At 54.3% G+C, this 22,421-nt stretch overlaps 2 protein-coding genes across 4 annotated transcripts in view; both read left to right on the top strand.

The window, feature by feature from the left end:
* Positions 1-3,340, top strand: part of MAN1C1 (mannosidase alpha class 1C member 1) — a gene marked incomplete at its 5' end in the record, with an annotated part of 57,553 nt that extends 54,213 nt beyond the window's left edge. For 2 of the 3 annotated variants that reach the window (XM_083879373.1, XM_083879374.1), the window contains 3 exons: positions 408-580; positions 1,130-1,245; positions 1,686-3,327. In XM_083879373.1, the coding sequence (XP_083735499.1) occupies positions 408-580; positions 1,130-1,245; positions 1,686-1,806 (410 nt within the window). In that variant the 3' untranslated portion in view covers positions 1,807-3,327. Of the gene's footprint in view, positions 1-407; positions 581-1,129; positions 1,246-1,685 lie in introns of all 3 variants that reach the window. The other variant, XM_083879372.1, reaches the window with a different exon arrangement.
* Positions 3,341-7,370: 4,030 nt separating this feature from the next.
* On the top strand, positions 7,371-21,944 carry SELENON (selenoprotein N; the record flags this gene model as incomplete). The annotated part of the gene is made up of 12 exons (XM_083879522.1): positions 7,371-7,484; positions 11,138-11,255; positions 12,269-12,399; positions 12,842-13,054; positions 13,711-13,835; positions 14,494-14,631; positions 15,420-15,501; positions 16,424-16,612; positions 17,553-17,658; positions 18,418-18,530; positions 19,155-19,256; positions 20,169-21,944. The coding sequence occupies 12 exons, from the start codon at positions 7,371-7,373 to the stop codon at positions 20,337-20,339; spliced, it is 1,602 nt and encodes a 533-aa protein (XP_083735648.1). The 3' UTR covers positions 20,340-21,944.
* Positions 21,945-22,421: the final 477 nt, after the last annotated feature.

The raw sequence follows: 22,421 nt of genomic DNA, 5'->3' as shown, positions 1-22,421 counted from the left end.
CCTTCCTCTTTAGTTCATGCAGCCAAAGCTGGTGTGGGGATGGGTCTGAGTTCTGCTATGTGGGAGCAGCTGGGAAACTCCCAGAGAAGCTGTGGCTGCCCCTGGATCCCTGGCAGTGTCCAGGGAGAGGGCTGGTGTCGAAGGCAGGGATCTGAGTGCTGGGTAGTGCTTGCAGGAGACTGAGATTCTTACCCAAAACCAACATCCCCCTGATGTTCTGTGTAAACCCAGGGCAGTTGGCTGAGCCTTCCCATCGTCCCCACCCCTTCTCTCCAAAGGCTCTGTGGAATAAAAGGCTTCACAAGGCCTTGAATAAACACACCCTGAGCAGCACGATGGCAGCTGGGGGTGTCCCTGTGCTGCCCTGGCAGTGACAGGGCTCTGTGTGTGTGTGTGGTTCTCCCCAGACACCAAGCTGGGCCCCGAGGCGTTCCGCTTCGACGCGGGGAGCGAGGCCATGGCCACGCGGCTCAGCGAGCGCTACTACATCCTGCGGCCCGAGGTGGTGGAGAGCTACATGTACCTCTGGAGGCTCACCCACGAGCCCAAGTACAGGCACTGGGGCTGGGAGGTGGTCCAGGTAAGGCTGCACAGGGCAAAGAGCTCCCTGGGTCGCTGCATTCCTGCAGAAATGTTGGCTTCAGTTGGGGGAAGGAGCGAGATTATTTCAGTGGCGTTAAACGCTGGGATAAGTCAGCAATGCTCAAGGCCAGGTTGTGTGGGGCTCTGAGAAGCCTGGTCTAGTCCATAGCATGGGGGTGGGACTGGGGGATTTTTAAGGTTTCTTTCAACCCAAATTGATCTCAAACTCATGAGCCATGGGGCAGGATCTCAAACTCGTGAGCAACGGGGCAGGAATACACAAAGTGCCTCAGTGCAGTGTGTTATCTCCACTGTGGATGTTTTCTTCTCCCCTGTGGGCTGCACTGCCATCAGTCCATCAGCCAGCTCAGGTGGCTGCTGTTCCCCTTGCTGCTGTTCCATTAGAGCCAGGCTGGTTCCCTGGAGTAACCCTACACTCCTCAGAGAGGGACAGGAAACCTGGAGCTGGATTTGGAACGCAGCTGATGGTGGTGGGTGGGTTACCCCACACCTCTGGGGGTTGCTGAGAGCTCTGATCCTCCCGCAGGCCCTGGAGAAGCACTGCAGGGTGGAAGCTGGCTTCTCTGGCATCCGGGATGTTTACACCACCACGCCCACCCACGACAACATGCAGCAGAGCTTCTTCCTCGCAGAGACTCTCAAGTAAGTCTGGGGACACAGGGGCCTTCCAGAGCAGCTCAACTCCTGCAGCAGCTGCTTAATGAGCCTCAGATAATGAGGGGGAAGTCTTCTCTTCCAGGAGGAGGTGTCCCAGCCCAGGGCAGGGGGCTGGAACCAGAGGAGCTTTCAGTATCTTTCCAACCCATTCTGGGGGGGGTGAGGACTGGGCAAGGCTACAAAGCTTTGCGAGTTTCCTGCTGCAGAACCTCTGCTGCCATTGCCTCCCTGGAGGTTCCTGCTCCGGGTTTGAAGGGCTCTGCTGTGATCCAGGGCTGGCCTAAGGGGAAGGGTGGGGATTTTCCATAGGCTTGGGAATGTGTCACATGTACAGAGGCAGCAGCCCCAGCACATCCTGCTGCCTGTGCCTGCCTGGAGTCCCTGTGAGCTCCTCTAACCCCTGTGTCCCTGTCTTGTGGCTCCAGGTACCTCTATCTTCTGTTCTCTGAAGATGATGTGCTGTCCCTGGAGGATTGGGTGTTCAACACCGAGGCTCATCCCCTGCCCATCAACCACACGGACTTTAAAGCAGCAGTGCAGCCCTGAGGCCCCTGCCCAGCTCCTGCTCCCCCAGCCTGGGTGGACTCTGCTTTTCCTTTCCATTGAAGGAATTCCTGTTGTTCCTGAAATGGTGTTTTGGGGCACTAGTCCAATTCCGGACAGTATTTTCTTGGGAAGATGAACCATGACTAAGCACCTTCTTTTCCTCTGTGAGGAGCTCTGTTAGGCTGATGATGAGATGTTTATTCTGGGCCATACTGTACACAGTTCATAGACATTCCTTTATACAGAGAATTTATATGAAATCCACTGATTTTGCTTTATAGTGGCCAAAGGACTGGAAGTTTGCCATAAAATAGACTTTACACACACACACACACACACACACACACACACACACACACATCCTCCTTTCCTTTCTCCGTTTCATTTCTGCCTTTTATCTGCTCTTGGATTTATCACCTTTGCAGTGAACAGTTCTCAGTGCTCTGGGCTTTCTGTGCTGGGCTTTGGGGGCTCCAGGAGGGACAGGGGAATGAGGAAGGGGAGTTGTCCTTGGTGTGGGAGAGCAGCTGGAATTCTTGGGGATGGCTGAGGAGCCAGCTGAGAGCTCAGGGGTGAAGAGAGGACAGGGAAAGGTGATGTTTTACTGGGAAAATAAGAGGATCAGACCCTCCATAGACAGGAGCAGCCTCAGGTTGGAATTTGCAGGTTTCAGGCCCTGCTCCTCCTGGATCCAGCCTGATCCCTGCTGGAGGAGTGACTGGAGCAATCCAGGAGGCTCCTGGAGAGGATTGGTGATAAATTCCTCCTCCAGGGGACACAGGAGCCAACAGAGGGGCTCTGCTGACCCCAAAATGAAGATCCAAGGCAGCTCTGGCCATGGGTGGTGAGTTCAGCATCCTGAGGGCAGCAGGGAGGGGGAAAGCTCCACCCTGGGCTCCAGCAGAGCAGACTTGGACCTCTCCAGAGGGGAAGGTGACAGCCCTGGGGCCCAGGTGGCCCTGCCTGAGCAGGGACTGGGACAGGGGCACGCCAGGGGTCCCCTCAGCCTCAGCCATTCTGTGACTCTGTGGTGTCAAAGCTGTAACTGAACCAAAATTTGGCTGCAAAATCCTTGCTCCTGATGTATTTTTATATACTTTTCTTCTGTGCTCTTAAAATACATTTGCCACCCATCACATCTCATTTAACTTTCCTTTATCGTTTCTTTTTGTGTTTTTCTACTTTTATTTGGAACTAAATGTTACGAGTCACTTGTAATAATTTTACTGCTGTAATAGTCAGATCTGTGAAACAGAATAAAAGTCTTGTAAAATAAAAGGCCTGTTGGGGTTGATCCTGTAAAAGATTCGTTACTCCGTGCATGGAATGAGACAACACTGGTGGATTTAAAGAGGTTTGTGCATTTCTAGGGGAATCTAGGCAGTGTTTGACAGCAATTCCCAGCTCTCTTAAACTGCTGGATCTGGGATCAGCATTCTCTCTGATCACTGCAAAGCTCTGTGGCCCTGGGGGATGGAACATTTCTGTTCATTCTTGTGACATCCTCGTGACAATTGGTTCATTCAGCAACTTGGGGGGAAAATAAAGTTGCTTTGAGCAAGTTGTGAAAACAGAAAATGTTGTTTCTAAATTCCTGCCTTTGTAATTCCCCGAGAGAAATAAGATTGTCAGATGGGGACTTAGCATTATCCCAGGGATAAAGCTGCTGCCTGCTAAGCCTGGCCTAGAGGAATGGTTATTGGTAAATAAACATCTTGGGAGTGAGCTGTGTTATCCGGGAGATTTGGGGATGGGGAAGCTCTTGTAGCTCAGAGGATTTTGATAATGGATTAAGGGAATTTCTTAAATAAGAACGACCTGCTCTTGGAATAACATGGAACACTTTGCCTGGCAGAATTCAAACTCCCCCAAAATAAACAGTTCTGGTTTCCTTTAGGAACAGATCCTGGTGAGAGCTCCATGCCTGGTTTCCATTGCACACAAGTGAGTGAGGAGCATCCCACACCCTCCCAGAGGAAATTTCCTGCAGCTCAGTGGCCACAGCACAAAGCAGGAGGTGTCTGAGCTGCCCTGAGGAGGCAAAGCTCATCCATGACCCTGCTCCCAGGAGCTCCATGCCAGGCACAGCAGCAGCTCTTGGCTGCGAGCGGCCGCGCTCGAACGTTCCCGATGGTGCCAAGGCAGCTCTGCCAATTCCTCTGCCTGGGCTCCCAGATATCCCCTGAAATCCCCAGGCATTAATCAGGCATCAAGCTCAGCGTGGCTGTGTTTAGCAGGAGTTAAGATTTACTCCCAGGATCAGCTTTGTTCCAAGGCCTGGCCTTGATCCGCTCCAGGGATTTTTCTGTCCTACAGCAGTGCAGGTGAGGGGAATGTTTGAGCTGCTGGTGCCTTGAAATGCTTCTGCTCCTCCCTTCCCCAGGCCTTGGCTGGAGGCTCCTGCACCCTGTGGGAGCAGGGGCTGGATCCCACCCCAAATTCCTCCTGCCAGGTGGGATTTTCCTGCCCAGAGGGAACCCCTTGGTTTCCAGGCTTGGAGCAGGTGAGTAAATGGATTTACAGTGAACCAGAGGTTTGGCTGTAAATGCCCCATGGAAAGGATCTGGGGAGATGTGTGTCCTTCAGCTGCTTCCTGCCTTCCAGCCTCAGGTATGTGGGGATTCTGTTGTTTTTTGGTCTTTTTTTCCTGCTTGCAATGCCACCAGCCTGGGTTATTGCCCATTTCCCCTGGAACATTCCATTTCTACTTCAGAAGCTGTGATTACCATCTTAATTTTCACCATCAGAGCTTGTGGCCCTCTTTTATATCAGAAGGAATTTGCTGTAAATGAAGTTCTGATAACAGAAAGTTGCATCAGTGGTGGAGGTGGAAACTCTTCCCTATCACTTGTACAACCACGGGCTGCTGTTGCCTGGCCTGCACAGAGATAAGACAAAACCATCCAGGAAACAAATGCCCCTTTTTGTAACCCACACTTCATTTTTACAGCATTATTAAATTCCCTGGGAAGGCTTTCAGCAGAATTGGTTATTGGATTCAAAAGCCTGGCAGCCAGAGTATTTTTCCACATAGGTTTTGATCTGATCCCTTTATCTGATTGTTTCAGATGTGATGCATGAGCCCTGGGCTGCCCGGGCCAGCAGAGTCCCTGCAGCTCCTCCTGAGCACGTCTGGGGCTTTGGGGGAGCCTCCAAAGAGATCTACTGGAGTCAGGAAACTTCTCCATAAAACTCCTGCTTGGAAAAGGGTTTTATTTAGATTTGCATCCTCCTGACAAGGGAAGGCCAAGGAGGAGTTGGGAATGCAAGACACAGGAATTGGCTCCTGCCCTGCATCTGAAGGGTTTGCTTTGAAATGCTTCAAACTCCCATTTCTTTGCTGGCTGTGCATTTTTTGGGATGAACTCTCTGATTTCCATGGCTGTGAGGCTTTATCACCTCTGGTTTTCTTGTCCCCTTTAAACCAGACCTGGATGCTCTTCGTTCCTCCAAGTTTTTCACCCCTGCTGCTACCAACCCCTCACCACTTTCCTTATTTTCAGCCCAACTTTCTCTTCTGACCAAGGGGAAATCTGGGATAGTTTTTCCTGCTGGGTGGAAATCTTCCCTGTTATTATTTTTAGGATTCCCTTTGATCCAGGTGTGCCTGGGTGGGCCCCACAGCAGATGTGTGGATATTTAACATTCTTCCTGAGTGCTGTAATCCCAGGACCCAGCAGTGGAGAGCCAGGAGTTGTTGGGTTTGTTCTCTTTCGAGGAGCAGCAGCCAACCTGAATTATTTCATCTTTTGTCTTTCATTCTCTTTCCTATCAAAGAATCCCCCCGTTTCTCATCTTTATGTGGTGGCTGATGACACTGGAGATGGTTCAGGTGTCAAATGAGCCCTTGTGCCTCTCATTATCCAAACAGAACCACCTCAGCTCTGCCACCACCCTGCCAGGTCCCCTCCACCAGCTCCTGCCCCCTCCTGCTCATTTCCCAGACAAACCAGGATATTTATCCTGTTCCAAACCCAGGAGCAGGGTTTGTGCTGGGTTATTCCAGGGAAGCAGCAGCTCTGCACCCCTCGCTGCCCAGGCAAGTTTTAAAGCACATCTGGTCCAAGCGCTGAGCTCATCCCCACCTGTCCCTGCCCCCAGATGGCATTTCCCTGCTCTGCTAATCCTGTTCCTCCCCAAGCCATGATGGGAGCAGAGTTTCAGGGAAGTTTTCTGCTGTGGTGCAGCTGGCAGAGAAGGAACTTTCTCCCTCCTCCCTCAGTGCAACAACCCTGATGTGAATCACAAATATCCCACTTGGTTCCACTGCTGGGCTGCTCTGCCTGGTCCCGTCCTCATCCTCCCTCCTCCATCCTCCTCTCTTAATGGCTTGGTCATGCTCTCGCTCATCTCCATCCCGAGAGTTCTTTAAACCTAAAACAAAAACGATTAGGCAGGCTTAGGATACAGCAGAGCTTCAAAGGATTAAACACTGACGCTGCCTGCTACCCTCGGAGAGATCAAACACTCGGTGCTGTTGGCCCTGCAGCAAAAATCTTCCCCAGCAATCGGGGCATTGGAGGCACGGAGGAGCAGCAGGATGAGGAATGGGGAGGGATTAAAATGAATAAATAAATAAAAATGTGTGTCTTGGCCCAGCCGCCGCTAAGGGACAATGTGACAGCAATGCCACAGCCGTGTGGAGGGACCTGGAGGGCACTGAAAACACGGGGAGGTTGAAAAGTTTGGGGTGGAAATGACCTGAAATGTGGCGTGGTGGTAAAAATGACCCAAAATATGGGGTGATGCTGGAGACAGGAGGCTGAGCACCATCGCCCCAGGGCTCCCCAGTCATTCCATCGCCTAATTCCCATCCCTGGGGCTCAAACCTCAGCGGAACAACTGCAAGTGAACCCGCTCATACCTGTTTTGTTAAAAAAAAATAAATAAAAATACCCATTTTGGGCAGCTCTAACCAAGTAGAAATGCAGGATACGGCTGGTCTTGGGAAGTGCAAAACAAGCTCCGGGTTTTGTTCTTTCTGCGAAAAGCTGAATTAAAGACAAAATGCCACTGTGGGAATGTGGGGATGGACACACAGGCCTCTCTCCCATGGATAATAAAGGCAAAGCCCTTGGAGAACACTGAGGAGGAGGAGGAGGGGGCTCATCCCTCCAAGGGCCCCCACAGCAGAGACATTTCAGACAAAAAGTGCTTTTCCCTGAACGACTGCCGCTCCTTCAGCACTAAAACGAGATTTTATCCTGACGAGTGCCGCTCATTTATCGCTAGAAAGAGGCCTCCCCTAACCGGACGACGTGGATTTAACACTAAAACACGTTTTTTCCCCTCAGCGGGTGCCGGTCGTTTACCAGCAAAACAGGCTTTTCCCTCACGGAGCCATGGCCATTTAACACTAAACCAGCCTTTCCCCTGGCCGGGCGCCGGCGATTTAACACTAAACAGAGCCTTCCTCAGGCGGAGCGGCGGTGATTTAAGGCTGAAAAGGGTTTTTTTCCGGCGGCCGGGCCCCTCGGGGCGGCCGGGCCCCTCCTCGCCCGCCTGACGCCTCCCCCGGCCGGGCGGCCATGGCGGCTCCGCGGCGCGGGCCCGGCGCGGCGGCGATGGCGGCCCCGGGGCCCGGCCCGGCCCCTCCGCGCCTGGCGCTGGCCCTGGCCCTGCTCGCCGCGCTGGCGGCCGTCAAGTACTACCGGGACGCGGAGGCGGCGCGGCAGCAGGTACCGAGCCCCGGGTACCGGGCAGCGGGCAGGGGCGGGGACGGGCGGAGGGAGGGAGGGACGGGGAATGGCGGGCGCGGCCGGCCCGGGCTGCGTGAGGGGAGGCGGCGGCCGCGCTGAGGGAGCGGCCCGGGCGGGCGTGGGGCTGAGGGAACCTTGGCCGGGCTGAGGGAGCCTTGGCCGGGCTGAGGGAGCGGCACCGGGCGGGCCTGGGGCTGGGGGAGCCGTGGCCGGGCTGAGGGAGCGGCACTGGGGCTGAGGGAGCGGCACTGGGCGGGCCTGGGGCTGAGGGAACCATAGCCAGACTGAAGTGACCACCAGGCATTGATGGGGTCTGAGGTGGCCATAGCCAGGCTGCAATGACCACCAGGCATCCATTGCCAGGACAGTTGGGGTGGCCACTGCCGGACTAAGAGGAGTATCAGCATTGTGGCTCCTGAGGCTGAGGTGGCCATAGCCAGGCTGCAGTGACCACCAGGCATTGATGGGTCCGAGGTGGCCATAGCCAGGCTGCAGTGACCACCAGGCATTGATGGGTCCGAGGTGGCCATAGCCAGGCTGCAGTGACCACCAGGCATTGATGGGTCCGAGGTGGCCATAGCCAGGCTGCAGTGACCACCAGGCATTGATGGGTCCGAGGTGGCCATAGCCAGGCTGGAGTGACCGCCAGGCTTGGGGTGGCCACTGGGGTTGAGGTGACCACCAGGTATCGGTGCCAGGCCAGGGCTCTGCAGAGCTACGGCCACTGGGCTTGAGGCAGCCACAGGGAGTGGGGTGGCCACCACCAGGCTGGAACCACCACGGAGCTGTGGTGGCCACCATGACCAGCAGTGACCCTGGGTCCAGCCCCTGGCCCTGCTCTGGCCTCTCCTCACACTCCTCTCCATGTCCAGCTCCTCGGCCACAGCCTCCAAAGGTCACTGAGAAGCAGCAAAAGAAGGGAGGGCGTGAGCTGGAGAACAGGAGCAGTTTTTTCTGGAGTTTGTGTTTGAGGTTTTTGTTTTTAAACGAGGCTGATTGCCTGGTTTTGATTGTAATCCGTGTAATTGCAGTGGCTGCAGGGGCTTTGGAGATCTCCTTTGTGGGAGATCGCGCTCCCCTGGCTCTGTGCTTCAGCCCTGAACATCTGAGGAACTTCTGGGAAAAGAGCAGATTTCTCAGATTTCTCCTTCTTGATGCTCCTCTAGTACAAAAAGAAGTGTTTTTAAAGGATATTTTTAAAGGATGCCCCTTTTCTTTGTCTCTTCTTGCATTGCAAAAGGGGACAAATGGTTTAAACAAATTAATTAGAAGATTTTTTTCCAACAAGGACAGGAGGGTGAGGACATTCTCACAGCCTGACAGGTCTGATGGAGGTTTGTTGTTTTTCTGGAGGACAGGCAGACTGTTGTCACTGGGTGCTGCTGGAGAGAAGAACAAAATGTGAACAGACCAAGATTTTTAATTTTTTTTGTCCTCTTGCTTCAAACATATGTCTTGTCTCTTCCTATGGAAATGTTTATTTAGCTGAACAACCCACAAGCAGGTGGGAGAGGAGAGCTCTTTGTGGAAACCACAGCTCTGTTCCTCTGCAAAAACACCAGAACAGCTCAGTCCTACCCTCTGGCACAAACAGGGAAGTTGTCTTCCTTGTAATCCCAGATTAAAAAGAGAAAGGAAAAAAACCAACAAGTTCTGGGAGCTTTCTGGGAGGAACATGTGAATGTTATCAGAAAGCAAAAGGCCAAGCCCTGACGTCTCTCTCTGCTTTTAAACACATTTTTGTTGTGCCTGCTGTCCAAATGCAGCAGGACTGGAGTGTTCTCCATGGGAGCCTTTGTTCCTCTGGGGTTGGGGTCTCATCTCCAGCTGGGTGGGTTCTCCTGGGTGCCACTGACGGGTGGTCACTGCTCAAGCCACGGGTCAGTGCAGCTGTGTGGACACTGCCTTTGGGATGCTCATGTCCAGCTCCTGATCCCAGCTCGTGTCCTGCTGTCTTAGAGGTGTTCCCCTGTCCCTGTGGGGCACAGCTGCCTCTCCTCCTGCCTCCAGCCCCGTTCAGAGAGGGGAAAAATTACTTTTCCCCACATTCCAGCAATGCAAATTCCAACCCCATCCCTCGGGGTCCGTGCCTGTGAAGTGCAAAATGAAGAGAGGCTCTAAAAGACTCAGCGGAGCAGTTGTGCTGTGCTGGGGAGAGCAGAGGCAATGGAGCATCCCCTTGGAGCTCAGCACATCCAGGAGAGGCTGCCCTGCCCAGGGGAGGCTCCTGCTCCCTGCCCAGGGCCCTGAGCTGGCCCCAGACCAGCAGTGATCACAGTTCATGAGCCATGTGCCCAGCACAGGTGAGATCTGGAGCTGGGAGAGCCTTGTGTGACCCTGGCAGATGTGGAGCACCTGCAGCCAGGTGCTCAGCAGAACTGTTCCCTGTTTCCAGAGCCAGGGATGCTCATCCCCTTTCATTCAGGGAATAAAAGCAGGTTAACTGTGGACACTCCACCGTGGATTGTCCCTGTGCACAAATAACCATCTTCCTTCATTTTTTCATGTCCTTGGCCATGTCCTCATCCAGATCTTCGTTTTGAGTTCTATTTCAGTCTGTCTCAGTCCTGGAACTGCCCTGGAAGGCTCTTAAGTGCTTTTGTAGCTGCAATTGATGGGAGCAAAGCCTTCCAGGCTGCATTAGTGCTGCTTCAGGCTGGCAGGCAGCAGATGGAAAATAAACTGGTTCAGGAGCTCTGGGGATGGTGGTGGTGCTGCAGGCAATGGAGAGCAGGCACGGATGAGCAGCAGAATGCAGAGTGTTTGTGCTCCCAGCTCCAGGCTTTTCTGGGGGTGGCAGGGCAAGCTGGTGGATCCTAGGGGATGTGCCAAGGGCTGGCTGGCACTGAGGGCTGTGTCTCACCTGCTCTGTGTCTCTCCCTGCTCTCACACCAACCTAGAACTCTTGCTCTGCCTCCAGGTTGTCCCTTTCCCTTCAGGCTGAGGAGTAGGAATGTCTGGGAGCATCCAGAGCCCTTCTGGGGCTGCTCCAAGGGAGATATCACCTTGGTGAGCCCTGTGGGGGCTTTGCAGAGAGAGAAGCTGAGATCCTGTGGAAATTTCTGGAGAAAACCACGGGTTCTGTGACTCTCTGATGGATGGCTGAGGGAGCAGGGAGCCAAAATATTCTGTGCAGTTCCAAGGCTGGAGATTTGGAGGGGCACTGACCAGAGCCCCAGTCATGCTGGAGTGGATCCCACCACAAATGGAAGTTTCTGATTCCAGGGGCTCAGCTCACTCCCTTGGTGCTTTTGGAATATGGTCCTCACATATTTGAGTGCCTTTGTTTCACTGCACTCAGCTTATCCCAGCAGTCACCGCCTCCAGGTGCTCCCAATGTCTGCAGGTTTAGCACTAACTAGCTGGAAAAAGTGGGGACTTTTTCTGACAAAAGGCCCTGAACGTGAGCAGATGGTTCAGCTGGAATTACTCAGGCAGATGTAGGTTCAGTATCCTCCTGCCAGCAGTTCCTGGCCGTGGATTCCTATTGCAAATAGCACCAAATCCTGCCAAGGGGCGTTAATCTTTCCCCTGGATGAGCTGGAAGGATGGGGATTAACTCCAGAACGGCCAGAGTGGACTTCTGCAGCAGGTTCCAACATAATCTCTCTTGCCTCTTCTTCCCAAACCAGGAGCTGGCTCTGAAGTCCTTGGGGAATGAGGGGCTGTTCCTCTTCTCCTCCCTGGACACAAACAAGGACCTGTACCTGAGCCCAGAGGAGTTCAAACCCATCGCTGAGAAGCTCACAGGTAGGTTCCTGACTGCCTTCCAGAGCCCTCCCTGCACAGAGCCAAACATAATGAACTCCACAGCTCGAATTCACTGAATATTTTATTCACTTCATTGTTTTCTGGGTGCTGGTTTGGGTCTCATTTGCATGAAGAGAGGCTGTGAGGCTTTCCATGTTGTTGAAGAGGCTTAAGCACCAGACATCACTTTGACAAAGTGCAGTTTTTACAAGGTGGAGGATCCCATTGCTGGACTAACAAAGTACATCAGATACTTTGTCTGGAGCTTAAAGAGGATTTGGGATGGCTGAATGCAACAAATCCAGCTCAGGCCAGGCCAGGCCAAAAAGCATCAGTGAGTCACAGAGTTCCATTCAGCTGGGGCAGCTCTCTTGGAGGGCAGCTGTGGGAGATCAGCTCTGGGGACTGTATCAGCACAGAGCAAGTGGCTCTGCTGGTGCCAGGCAGGGAGAAGTGTGGGGATGACAATGGACACTGGGGACACAGACAGGCTTTGCTTGTGCTCTCCTGGACTGGCTCCAGCACGTGCTGGGATGGCTCCCAGGGGCTGTGAGTCTGCCTGGGCTTTGCAGTCAGGGAAACGGGGAATCATGGAATGCTTTGGCTTGAGAGGGACCTTAAAGCCCACCCAGTGCCACCCCTGCCACAGCAGGGACACCTCCCACTGTCCCAAGGTGCTCCCAGCCCTGTCCAGCCTGGCCTTGGACACTGCCAGGGAGCCAGAGGCAGCCACAGCTGCTCTGGGCACCCTGTGCCAGGGCCTCCCCACCCTCACAGGGAACAATTCCTGCCCAATACCCAACCTAAATCCATCCTCTCCCACTTTAAAGCCATTGAGCGGGTCCCCTTCCTCTTTAGTTCATGTAGCCAAAGCTGGTGTGGGGATGGGTCTGAGTTCTGCTGTGTGGGGTCAGCTGGGAAACTCCCAGTGCTCCTGGACTTGCCAGGATAAATGTGTAATTAAAAGAGGAGGGAGGGGAAGCAGCTGCTTGAATTCCTGTCCTTTCGTGCAGGGGTTGCTCCAGACTCAGAATCAGAAGAGGAGGAGGCACCAGATCCAGATGGGGAGACTTTGTCCATTGTGGCCAAATTCCAGCCCTTGGTCATGGAAACAATGACGAAGAGCAAGGATGGTTTCTTGGGAGTAGGTGTCCTGCAGGGACAAGTTCTGGGATAAACACGTCTGGGGGGCTGGGGACAGCACTAGGAACACGCTGGGAGGGGTTCATGGTGCTGCTGGATCCTGTGGGATTTGCTGTGACAGGGACCTTGCTGCTCCCTCAGCATTTCAGGGTTTCAGCACACTCAGCAGCCCCGTGCCCCAGTTAGAACACTTCCCTTCCTGGGAAGCTGGGAGCAGGAATCAGAGCTGGCTCTGCCTCAGCTGAGTGCAGGAGCAGTGCTGCATGTTCCCCTCTCCTCTGTTACTCACATTCCTGAAGGCTGACACAACTGTTTAGTGGGGTAAGAAGAATTTGGGATGTAAGACGTATTTTTCCCCCTTTTCCAAAGCCTCCCTAGATCCGTGACATCACTGCACATTGAGAAACTCCACTCTGGGCTCTGACAGCAACTTTTATTCACAGATTTCTCACGTGGCTCTGTCTGGGCTGAGGAACTGGACAGCCCCAGCAGCCCCTATGAGTGTCCTGCTTGCCAGGCAGTTTAAAGCCTTTCTCCCTCCAAAGAATAATCTGGATCTCGGGGATCCCTGGTGGATAATTCCCAGTGAACTGAACATCTTCACTGGGTACCTCTCCAACAACAGGTTTTACCCTCCACCTCCCAAGGGCAAAGAGGTGAGATATGAAACTCAGATCTTGTCTGTGTATCCCCAGATTTTCTAAGGAAGCAGGAATTCTGTAGTGAATAGCCAGGAGCACCTAAACTGGAGGTAAAACTGAGAGCAGGCAAAAGCTCTGGGTGGCTGTCACAGCCAGGTGAGGCTGACTTAAGTAACTCCATCTTGTTTGGTAATTGTGTGGGGTTTGAGGATAGTTTTTCCCAGAGAGGGGTATTCAGAAAGGAGCTGTGTGATCATTCCTGGTGGAGCAGTGGCCTTTTGGTGACAAGTGGGACTCTGTGTGTGCTCAGCAGGTAAAGCCTGGCTGTGCATCCCCTCTCCTGGCTGCTGCTGAGCCTGGTGAGATCAGTGACTGCACTCCCACCCCTCCAAAGACTGAAGCATTGGTGCAGGCAGCCTTGCACATCAGTTTGCTGTTGTGCCTGGGCTGATGGAAACCTGCAGCCCATGGGAATGGCACAGGAACCAGGGAAGATGGATTTATTTGTGACAGCAGCGCCTTGCTTTGTGTCCTTGGTGTGTGATTAGGTCTGTCCCTGAGCTGGGTGTTAAATCACAGCCATTCTCTCACCTTCCTGCTGGGCTGGGGGCTGGCTTTGGAGCTTTGTGGAGGAACAATTCTCATCCTTGTCCTTGCAATCCCTTGTCCAGGTGATAATCCACAAGCTGCTGAGCATGTTCCACCCGCGGCCCTTCGTGAAGACGCGCTTTGCCCCACAGGGAGCCGTGGCCTGCATCCAGGCCAGCAGCAGCTTCTACTACACCATAGCATTCAGGTGGGCTGGGGGACACCCCTGAGCCTGTCCCCTGTCCCAGGGGAGCCCTGGCAGACTCCCAGCAGACTCCCAGCTCAGGAGTCCTGGCACATGCAGGATGTTCCCAAGGGACACCGGGGTGGTGTGGCTGGGAGGGAGGGGAGGGTGGTTCAAGCCAAACGTCACCTCTGCTGCCATTGTCACCGTGTCCTCATGCAGGGCATCACCCTTGGACTACTCCTGGTTGGAAGGGGAGAATCTGGCTAGCCAGAATTTTGTTAGATTTAGGTTAATCTGGAGGGGGAGTGTCTTTCCAAAGGGGAGAATCCCCAGAATTGTTTCACTGGGAGTGTTACACACAGCTTTTGTGTGTCTGATCAAGCTGGAGGGGGGGCTAAAGGGGTCTTGTTCTTTCCCTGTGTTTCAAGGTATGATAAAGTATTTCATCTTTCCTGGATGCCCAGTTCCAGAAGGCATATCCAGAAGGATACTGGAGATGCTCCTGACCTGGGGCATCTGTTCCAGTCTTTCACCCTCTTCATTGTGTGACATGAAAAGCTCTTTGAGCTCCACTTCTCTTGCCCAGTTTAGGTTCATAATTTCGGCTGCCTGGAGACAGCTTTTCCCTGCTGTCAGCTGCAGTGCAGGATCCCAGCTGATGGCTCCTCTCTCCTTTCAGGATCCACGCTGAATTCCAGCTGAACGAGCCACCAAACTTCCCCTTCTGGTTTTCCCCGGGGCAGTTCACAGGTTACATTGTCCTGTCCAAGGACTCCTCCCACGTCAGGGACTTCAGGCTCTTTGTCCCAAACAACAGGTACAGCTCTTTCCCTCTCATTCCTTGGAAAATTGGAGTGATTTGAGCTCTGCAGTTGCCTGTAAATCCATCTCTACATCACTGAGGATCCCTGAGCCACCTGGTGCCTGATTCACTCCCCATGAACTGTCCCTTGGTGCTGGGAGGATGGGGAGGGACAGGCAGGGTGTGGCAGGACTGGCAGTCCCAGTGCACTGAAGTTCAGCAAGGCCTGATGCTCCTCCTGCAACAAATTTTTTTACTTGGAGTCTCACAGGTTAAGGTTTTGTGTGCAGAGCTCTGCAGCAGCTCGTTCCTACTCTCTGGCAGGGAGCTGGAAGTGTTTCAGGGGGAAGAAGCTTCAAATCTCTTTGCCCATGACGGGAGTGAAAATTCTATTACAACGTTACCCTGGCGACTCAACCCCAGTGGCTCTGTCAGCACATTTCTTACAGCCAGCAGACACTTTGGGCTCTGCCAGCAGCTTTTAGCTTCCAAAAAAACACTTTTAAAAGTTCAGCAGGATCAGGATGTGTGAGTGAAGTGCTGGGAAGGAAGAGGGAGCAAAGACATCTCTCTCTCCTGTCATCTGACAGAGCTCAGAGGTGTTGAGTTCATTTTCCCAGAGTGCTGAGTGGCTGCCTGGGCCCTGCTCCAGCTGGGATCTGCTGTTCCTGGGCTGGTGCAGGGAGCACAGAGATCTCCAGAGGCTCTGTGTTCAGTGCTGACCCTGCAAGAGGGTGTTCCCATTTGTTTGGGGTTTCCCATGCAGAGCTTTAGCCCTGGGTGACTCTGATTTCCCCGTGCAGGTCCCTGAACGTGGACATGGAGTGGCTGTACGGGGCAAGCGAGAGCAGCAACATGGAAGTGGACATTGGATACCTGCCCCAGGTCTGTGCCCCCTCCCAGTGCTCCAGCTTCTCCTCAGGGGCTTGTGCTGCCACGGCCCTGAGCTCTGGAACCTCTGTCACCCCATTCCTTAGAGCTTTCTCTTCATTTCAGTACTACAGTAGAATTTCCATGTATCTGTGCCTGTCCTCTGCAGCTGTGTGCCTCCCTGTTCCCAATTCTTATGATATTTTCCTTTTTCCCTCAGTGTGGGTTGGATCCTAAGCTCTTGGAGACTTTTTTCTCCTTTTTTAAAACATTTCCTGACAGGCAGGAGGGAAGATGAGGAGCTGAACCCAGGCCCTGAGCCCAGAGCAGGGTATGAACAGTGGGTCTGGATTTAGAAACTGCACAAGGTTATTCCCCTTGTGCTAATCCCAGCTCTTGGGACAGAAACATAAGTCAGAATTCTGAATGCCTGAATTCAACAGGCCCATTTTCTCCTAAACTAGAGTCATGTTTATTTTTAATTGGCAAAATTCAGGAAAGCAGATTTAACAGAACCATTTCAGTTGTGCCAGAACACGAACCACAGTGAATCTCCTGGGCAGCTTTTCCTGCTGCTCCCTCTCGTGGCTTCCCAGGGCTGAGTTGCTGACAGGAGCCAGAGCCTCCAATCAGCCCTGCAGGTCCTAATGGTGGAAAGGATGGAAAGGATCTGGTGTCTCACAGTCGGTAATCTCCACTGGGAAGGTGGGAACGTGGAGTCTGTGCATTTCCAATCCTGTGGGCACAGTCACACTGGGGGAAACGAATTTCTTTTCCTGGTATTTCACTGATAAAGTGCAGCTCCAGGACATGGGAGATGAGCTGTATCTTCATGAAGAGCTGGAGGGTGTTGTTTAGGATCTGTATCCTGTCCTGGAGGCCAGGAGAAGCAAGAGAGGGCTGTGAGCAGGGCCCAAGCCAGGCTGTTTCCCTGCAGATGGAGCTGGAATCCACAGGGCCCTCCATCCCCACCGTGATCCACGACGAGAACGGGAACGTCATTGACAGCAGGGACCCCTCAGGGGAGCCCATCCAGTTTGTGTTTGAGGACATCACCTGGCAGCAGGAGATCCCCTGGGAGGAGGCAGCCCACAGGCTGGAAGTGGCCATGTATCCATTCAAGAAGGTGAGGAAGGGGCTGGGCTCTCCTTGGCATGTTGTTTTGGGGCACACTGTGCTCACTGAGCCATCCAGTGACCTGCGGGGCCAGCACAACCCAGAGGTGACAGCCTGAGCAGCACCCAGGGCACTGGGAGGGTGTACCAGGGAGCTTGGGGTCACACAGCAGCACAGGCAGGAGCAAATGCAGGTGTCCCCAGGATTGTACTGTGGCTGTAGGCACATCCTTCCTGCCGCTTATCAGTGCCTGCTGCTGTAATTTTGGAGCAGGCAGGTAATTGTGCTGCTTACAGATGGTTTTTCCTCTGGCATCACTTGTACAGCACCCAGGTGCCTCTGGACCAAGCTTTCCTTATCAGCAGAGAACACATGATCTGCCTGTGCCTCTGCAGCCTCCAGCCAGACACGAATTTATAGCTCTGGGTGACCCAAACTATTTAACATGCCAGCAGCCTGTGGAGCAGATGGCTACTGCCTGTCACTGCTTCCTTGGCTGAAGGGACACGTTTCAGTGGCTGCCTCCTTGTGCCTGAGCTTACAAATGTCCCTTCAGGCTGCCAAGATGTTAATATCAGTTCCTCTCATTTGAGTGATTGGAACAGGCTCTGTGCAGGCTCCCTCACAGCCAGTTCTCAGGCTGTTTCAGGAGGTTTTGTAATGAATATCTCAAGGACAGGTTTCCCAGCACCTGAGGTGGGGTTGCAGACAGTCTGGCCACCCTGGTGCAGATGTTCTCTGCAGGTGCCAGGGACAGAGGGACCACAGCCTCCCCAGGAGGGAACCTTGTCCCTGGGGACACCACCACAGTTGTCACTTGTTTAAATCTGCAGGTCCTGCTGCAGATTGAGCTCTGTGTGTGCCACCCCTGGGTCTGGCTCCTTCAGAGCTGCTCCTGTGGGAGCTGGGCTGTTCTGTGCCTGTTCCTCACACTGTCCCTCTGCCTCCAGATCTCCTACCTGCCCTTCACAGAAGCCTTTGAGAGAGCACAAGCAGAGAAGAAGCTGGTGCACTCCATCCTGCTGTGGGGTGCCCTGGATGACCAGTCCTGCTGAGGTGAGGACATTGCCAGCGTGGCTGGAGGGATGGTGTGAGCAGAGCTGGGGCTCAAGGAGCTGCCCAGGAGCCAGCAGCAAATGTTGTGTCACTTGTTTTGGCACTGGAAGTGCTGAATAGACAAAGGCTGGGAGTAGGAAATTTCTGATGTGAGCTCTGCCCAGTGGCAGCACCAGCTCTCTCTGAGGCAAGTTGTGAGTCAGGTGCCTTTGTCGAGGTGGAGGCATGGCTCTGGTCTTTGCCCTTCCTCTTTCCTGCTGGGGAGAGGCAGCATTGGCAGGGAAAAGGGACACTGCAGTCCCTGCCTTGTCCCTGGCACCTGCACAGGAGAGGCCAGAGCCAGGCCTGGCCCTAGGGCTGTCCCATGTGCTGCTTTTCCCCCTCAGTGCCTGGGAGCTTCCATGCTGCAGTGGGCAGGAGAAATAGGTGGGAGGGGAAGGGTCTTTTTAGTCCTGTCTGCCCTAAAAATCCCTCAGCCCTGGGCTGTGCTGGGCATGAGCAGCAAGTGGCACTCAGAGTGACTTCCATGGCTGACTCCTCCTGGGCCTCCTGTGCCTGGCCTGGGCTCTGCTGAGTCCTCTCTGCCAGCAGCACCTGTAGGGAGCAAAAGCCACAGAAAACTGCCAACAAGGGAGCAAAAACACGGTGGGGAAGGCTGGGGGGAGCCAGAGTCAGCTGCCACTAGCAGGTGGCATCCAGCATGGTGACAGTGACCTCAGGAAACCACAGCCAAGCCTCCTGTGCCTCTTCCTGTGGCAGGTTCGGGGCGAACTCTCCGGGAGACCGTCCTGGAAAGTTCGCCCATCCTCGCCCTGCTCAACGAGAGCTTCATCAGCAGCTGGTCCCTGGTGAAGGAGCTGGAGGAGCTGCAGGTGAGGCTCACACCCTGCTGGGGGTGCCAGGGGGGATTTTTGTTCCATCAGGGGGTTATTTGTTCCAAGCCCTCCCCGTCCCCGGCCACTGCAGGGGCTGAGCAGACAGCAGATGGAGGCAGGCTGAGAAGTGGCACAGTGACCCCCTTGGCTCTGTCCTGGTGCCAGGTTTAAAGCTAAACCAGATGCTTCTCTGTGAGACTGCCCTGCCCAAGGCCTCTGGTGCCATCAACCAACTGACTCCCCTGCAACCCAGGGGACAACCAAATAACCAAATGACTGTCTGAACCCTGAGGCTCCTGACTGAGCCTTTCCCCACTTGTGAGCCTGTGCTGTCAGCTGGGATCAGTCACAGAGCTGGAGACTCTGGGAAAGGCTGGGATCAGACTGTTGGTGTGCCTGTGATGGGAGGGGTTTATTGTCTGGGGAGAAAATCTGCAGCTGAAATGAGAAGGGAGCCTGAAAGGGAATGGGAAAGCAGCCTGTGAGAAAGGTACCAGTTACCATTACACTGCACAGCACCTCCCTGGTTCCTCCCTCCCTCCCTCTCTCCTGTGTGCTCCCTCTGTACCATTCTGCCACTTCTGGGGTGTGCAAATGTGTGGTTTTGGTATCTCCCTGCAGAGCAACAAAGAGAATGAGTTCTACAGCAAACTGGCTGAGCTGCACCTGGAGAAATACAACTTCCCTGTGGAGATGATCATCTGCCTCCCCAACGGCACGGTGGTAGGGCTGAGCTCTTCCCCATGGAACATGTTCTCTGCAGGGTCTCCCAGCCTGGGACTGCCCCTTGAGCCTTTGTCCCTCTGCCTAGAAATCTGAAACAAATTTATTTTTATTCAGAGACAAAATAGCAGCAGCTCTGGGCAGGGGCAGAACAGACTTGAACTAAGTGTGATTCCTCACTGTCCTTGAGCTTTGGGAAGCCACTGTAGCTTTGTTTCCTGCACCCATGGGCCCTTTGTGCTCGTCCTTTGAAGAAAACCTCCTGATCAGCACCTTTCAGCACATTTATGTCTCTGCACTCCCCAGAGTGGTCACAGCAGATCAGCCATGAGTGAGCTCACATGCTCTGGCTGTGCTGTCCTTCCCCCCTGGATTTGGGGAGCAGTTCCTGACACTTGGCAGCTGGTGCTGTCTGTGTCAGCTGCTGGGCTGGGGTAATCCTGCCCACACACCCGCTGGTCACACCTGCAGGGTCCCCTCACTGTCCCTGTGGGGCTGTGGGCTGTGACAAACCTCAGTGGGCAGCAGCCACAGTGGGTCAGTGCCCCCCTTTCCCAGCTCCCTGGGGCAGCAGGAAGTGTTGGAAGCTCAGGTGCTGGTTTTGCAGCACCCCAGGCTCCATCTCCCCAGTTCACAGACATGATCTGAGCCTCCAGGATTTTTCCCAAACCACCTTCATCTTCTTATTAACCTAAGCAAAGGGTCAGCACCCTTGGGGGAAGATTGCACATTTTTCTCTGACTCTGAAATTCAGACCTGAATTCTGGTTCCTGAATTAGCATTTGCAAAGGATTAAATATTCTGTAAGAGCTGTTACAGCCTTGTCACTTCTGTCCTGGCTGCAGGCCAAGGCAGCAGAGGGGGAATTGTTCTGACCCTTAGAAGTCTCCTCTCATCTCTTTTCTTTGCCAGGTTCACCATATCAATGCCAACTATTTCCTGGACATTACTTCTATGAAGCCTGAAGATGTTGAAAGCAGCATCTTTAGTTTCTCAACCAATTTTGAAGACCCTTCAACTGCAACTTACCTCCAGTTCCTGAAGGAAGGGCTGCACAGAGCAAAACCATACCTGCAACCCTAAAAACAGGCACCTGAATGCCCCACTGAGATGGCCAAAGACTTCAGAGATCTATTTTGATTACAGAAAATCTTCCTCATCTCCATGCCAGATGTTGGTGTTGAACTGCAGGCAGTCCCAGGCCTGGATCTTGCTTTGAGGCTTAAGTTCCAGGTTTATACAACCTGCCCTTTTCAGTCCAGGCACATTTTTTACAGGAGTTAAAATACTTGAATCCATTCCCAGTGCACATGCCTGGGCTTGCCACGCACCCTCATTTCTTTGCAGCTCCTTTAAGACTGGTGAAAGTGGTGTAAATCCAGAATTCGTGATCTGCAGGACTGGCTGAGTGTGGGGAGCAGCACCCGACCCATCCTGACCGAACACTCGTGGTGAGGACACAACCAGCACCCCTGGGCAGCTCTGGACAGTGGCTGACAGTGACAATGTGTGTGACAGGACTGTGGCAGCCCTGAGGATGAGCTCTGAGCCCTGTGTGACCTGGTGGCCTCACTCAGGCAGGGTGTGTGGCCCTGAGGGTGGCACAGGGACACCAGGAGTGGGCACTACTGGGGCGTTGAGGTTTGGTGCAGCTCAGAGGGGTCAGGTGAGGATCAGTTTGGGAGCCCCCAGGGGCTCCCCCAGGCTGAAGGACACAGCAGTGAGCAGTGTCCCACCCATCCCTCCGTCCCAGGGCCCCCTCCCCAGCAGCTCTGGGAGCTTCTCCCAGTGTCCCCTTGGAGCTGGTGCTCTGGCCCTGTCTGAGCTTCCAGCTCGTGCTGGGTGAGGAACCATGAAGTTCCCTCTGGGAACTGCCCTGAGAGCATCACCTGGGTGAGAACTGGGCAGCTCTAAAAGCCAGAAGTGCAAAAAGGTATTTTCAGGAATTTTTTTCCAAAGAGATTGTTCAGACATGAAGCCATTATCCCTTATCTGAAGCCACCCACCCTGAGCAGTTGCTCCTACTCTGTGCCAATGCCTGGATACAGAGTGAGCATCAATCTGTAATTTGGAGAAGTGAAGCAGGTTTTAAGGCATATTCCTCCTATTGTGAGGAGACAAAGCATCTTCAGTAGCTGCCTGCAGCCAGCCCTGCCTGGTGATGCTTTCTCTGCTCTCTGAAGCACAATTTTGTTGGACCAAATCAAATTAAGGGAAAAGCCTTTTTTTTTTTTTTTTTTTTTTTTTTTTTTTTTTTTTTTTTTTTTTTTTTTTTCCTGACGAGGTATTTTCATTCCTGGGCTCCAGGTCCTGGGAGGAGCCTGGGGATGGCAGTTATCTTGTCCCCGCCCTGCCCCAGCCTTCCTGCGCCTGGAGACTGAGCTTAGCTGCACCTCTGGGCTGAATCAGTGCCACTTCACTAATTGCTCTAGTGAGATTAATGACTGACCCCGGGATTTCTCAGCGTTGGCTCTGTAACTATGCATTAGCGCTGCACTTTCCCACACTCCGGTGTGACAGGCCGGGCTCTGGCCGTGCCGGAGCCTCCGGCAGCCCTGGGGACAGTTCTGTCCTCCCCCGCAGGGCTCCGGCTCGGAGGAGCCTTTGGGGTCCCTGTCCGTTCTCTCCTGGGCTCCCCGCAGCCTCCGGGCGCTCTGGGCAGCCCCGGGAGAAGGGAACGGGGCTGGAGAGGGGCAGAGGGAGCCCAAAAGCCGCCCCCGAGCTGGAGCAGCCTGGGGGATCCCGAGGGCTGCCAGGGGCCCCTCCCGTGTCCCTTTCCCCCTGGTGACCTGCCAGGCCGCTCTGTCGCTGCCCCTGCGCTGCCGTGGGCTCTGCGGGCAGCAGCTCCGCCCGGGATTTCACCAGTTCGTGCCGAGCGCTGTGTGTGTTCCCCGCCCGTCCCCGGGAGCGGGTCCCGCCGCCGCCCCTCCCGCGCCTTGTGACGCCCCGGCCCGAAACCCGCGGCGGGTCGGGGCCGATGCCGGCCGGGAGGGGCTGCGGGGCGGCCCCGGTAAAGCCATCCGTGATCAGCCTCCAGCTCGGCCTCCGCTCTCCTTCCTGCGCCGGGGCCGCGGGCGGGCGTGGGGCGGGCCGGGGGCGCGGTGCCCGCACCGGGGTGTCCCCAGTGTCCCCTTACACCTGAGTGTCCCCCTGCACGGGGGTGTT

The sequence above is a fragment of the Zosterops lateralis genome (assembly GCF_965231275.1).
Source record: "Zosterops lateralis genome assembly, chromosome: 28".
Taxonomy (NCBI): domain Eukaryota; kingdom Metazoa; phylum Chordata; class Aves; order Passeriformes; family Zosteropidae; genus Zosterops; species Zosterops lateralis.
Note: the sequence above shows the minus strand (reverse complement) of the source record. Positions and strands in the feature narration are given on the sequence as shown.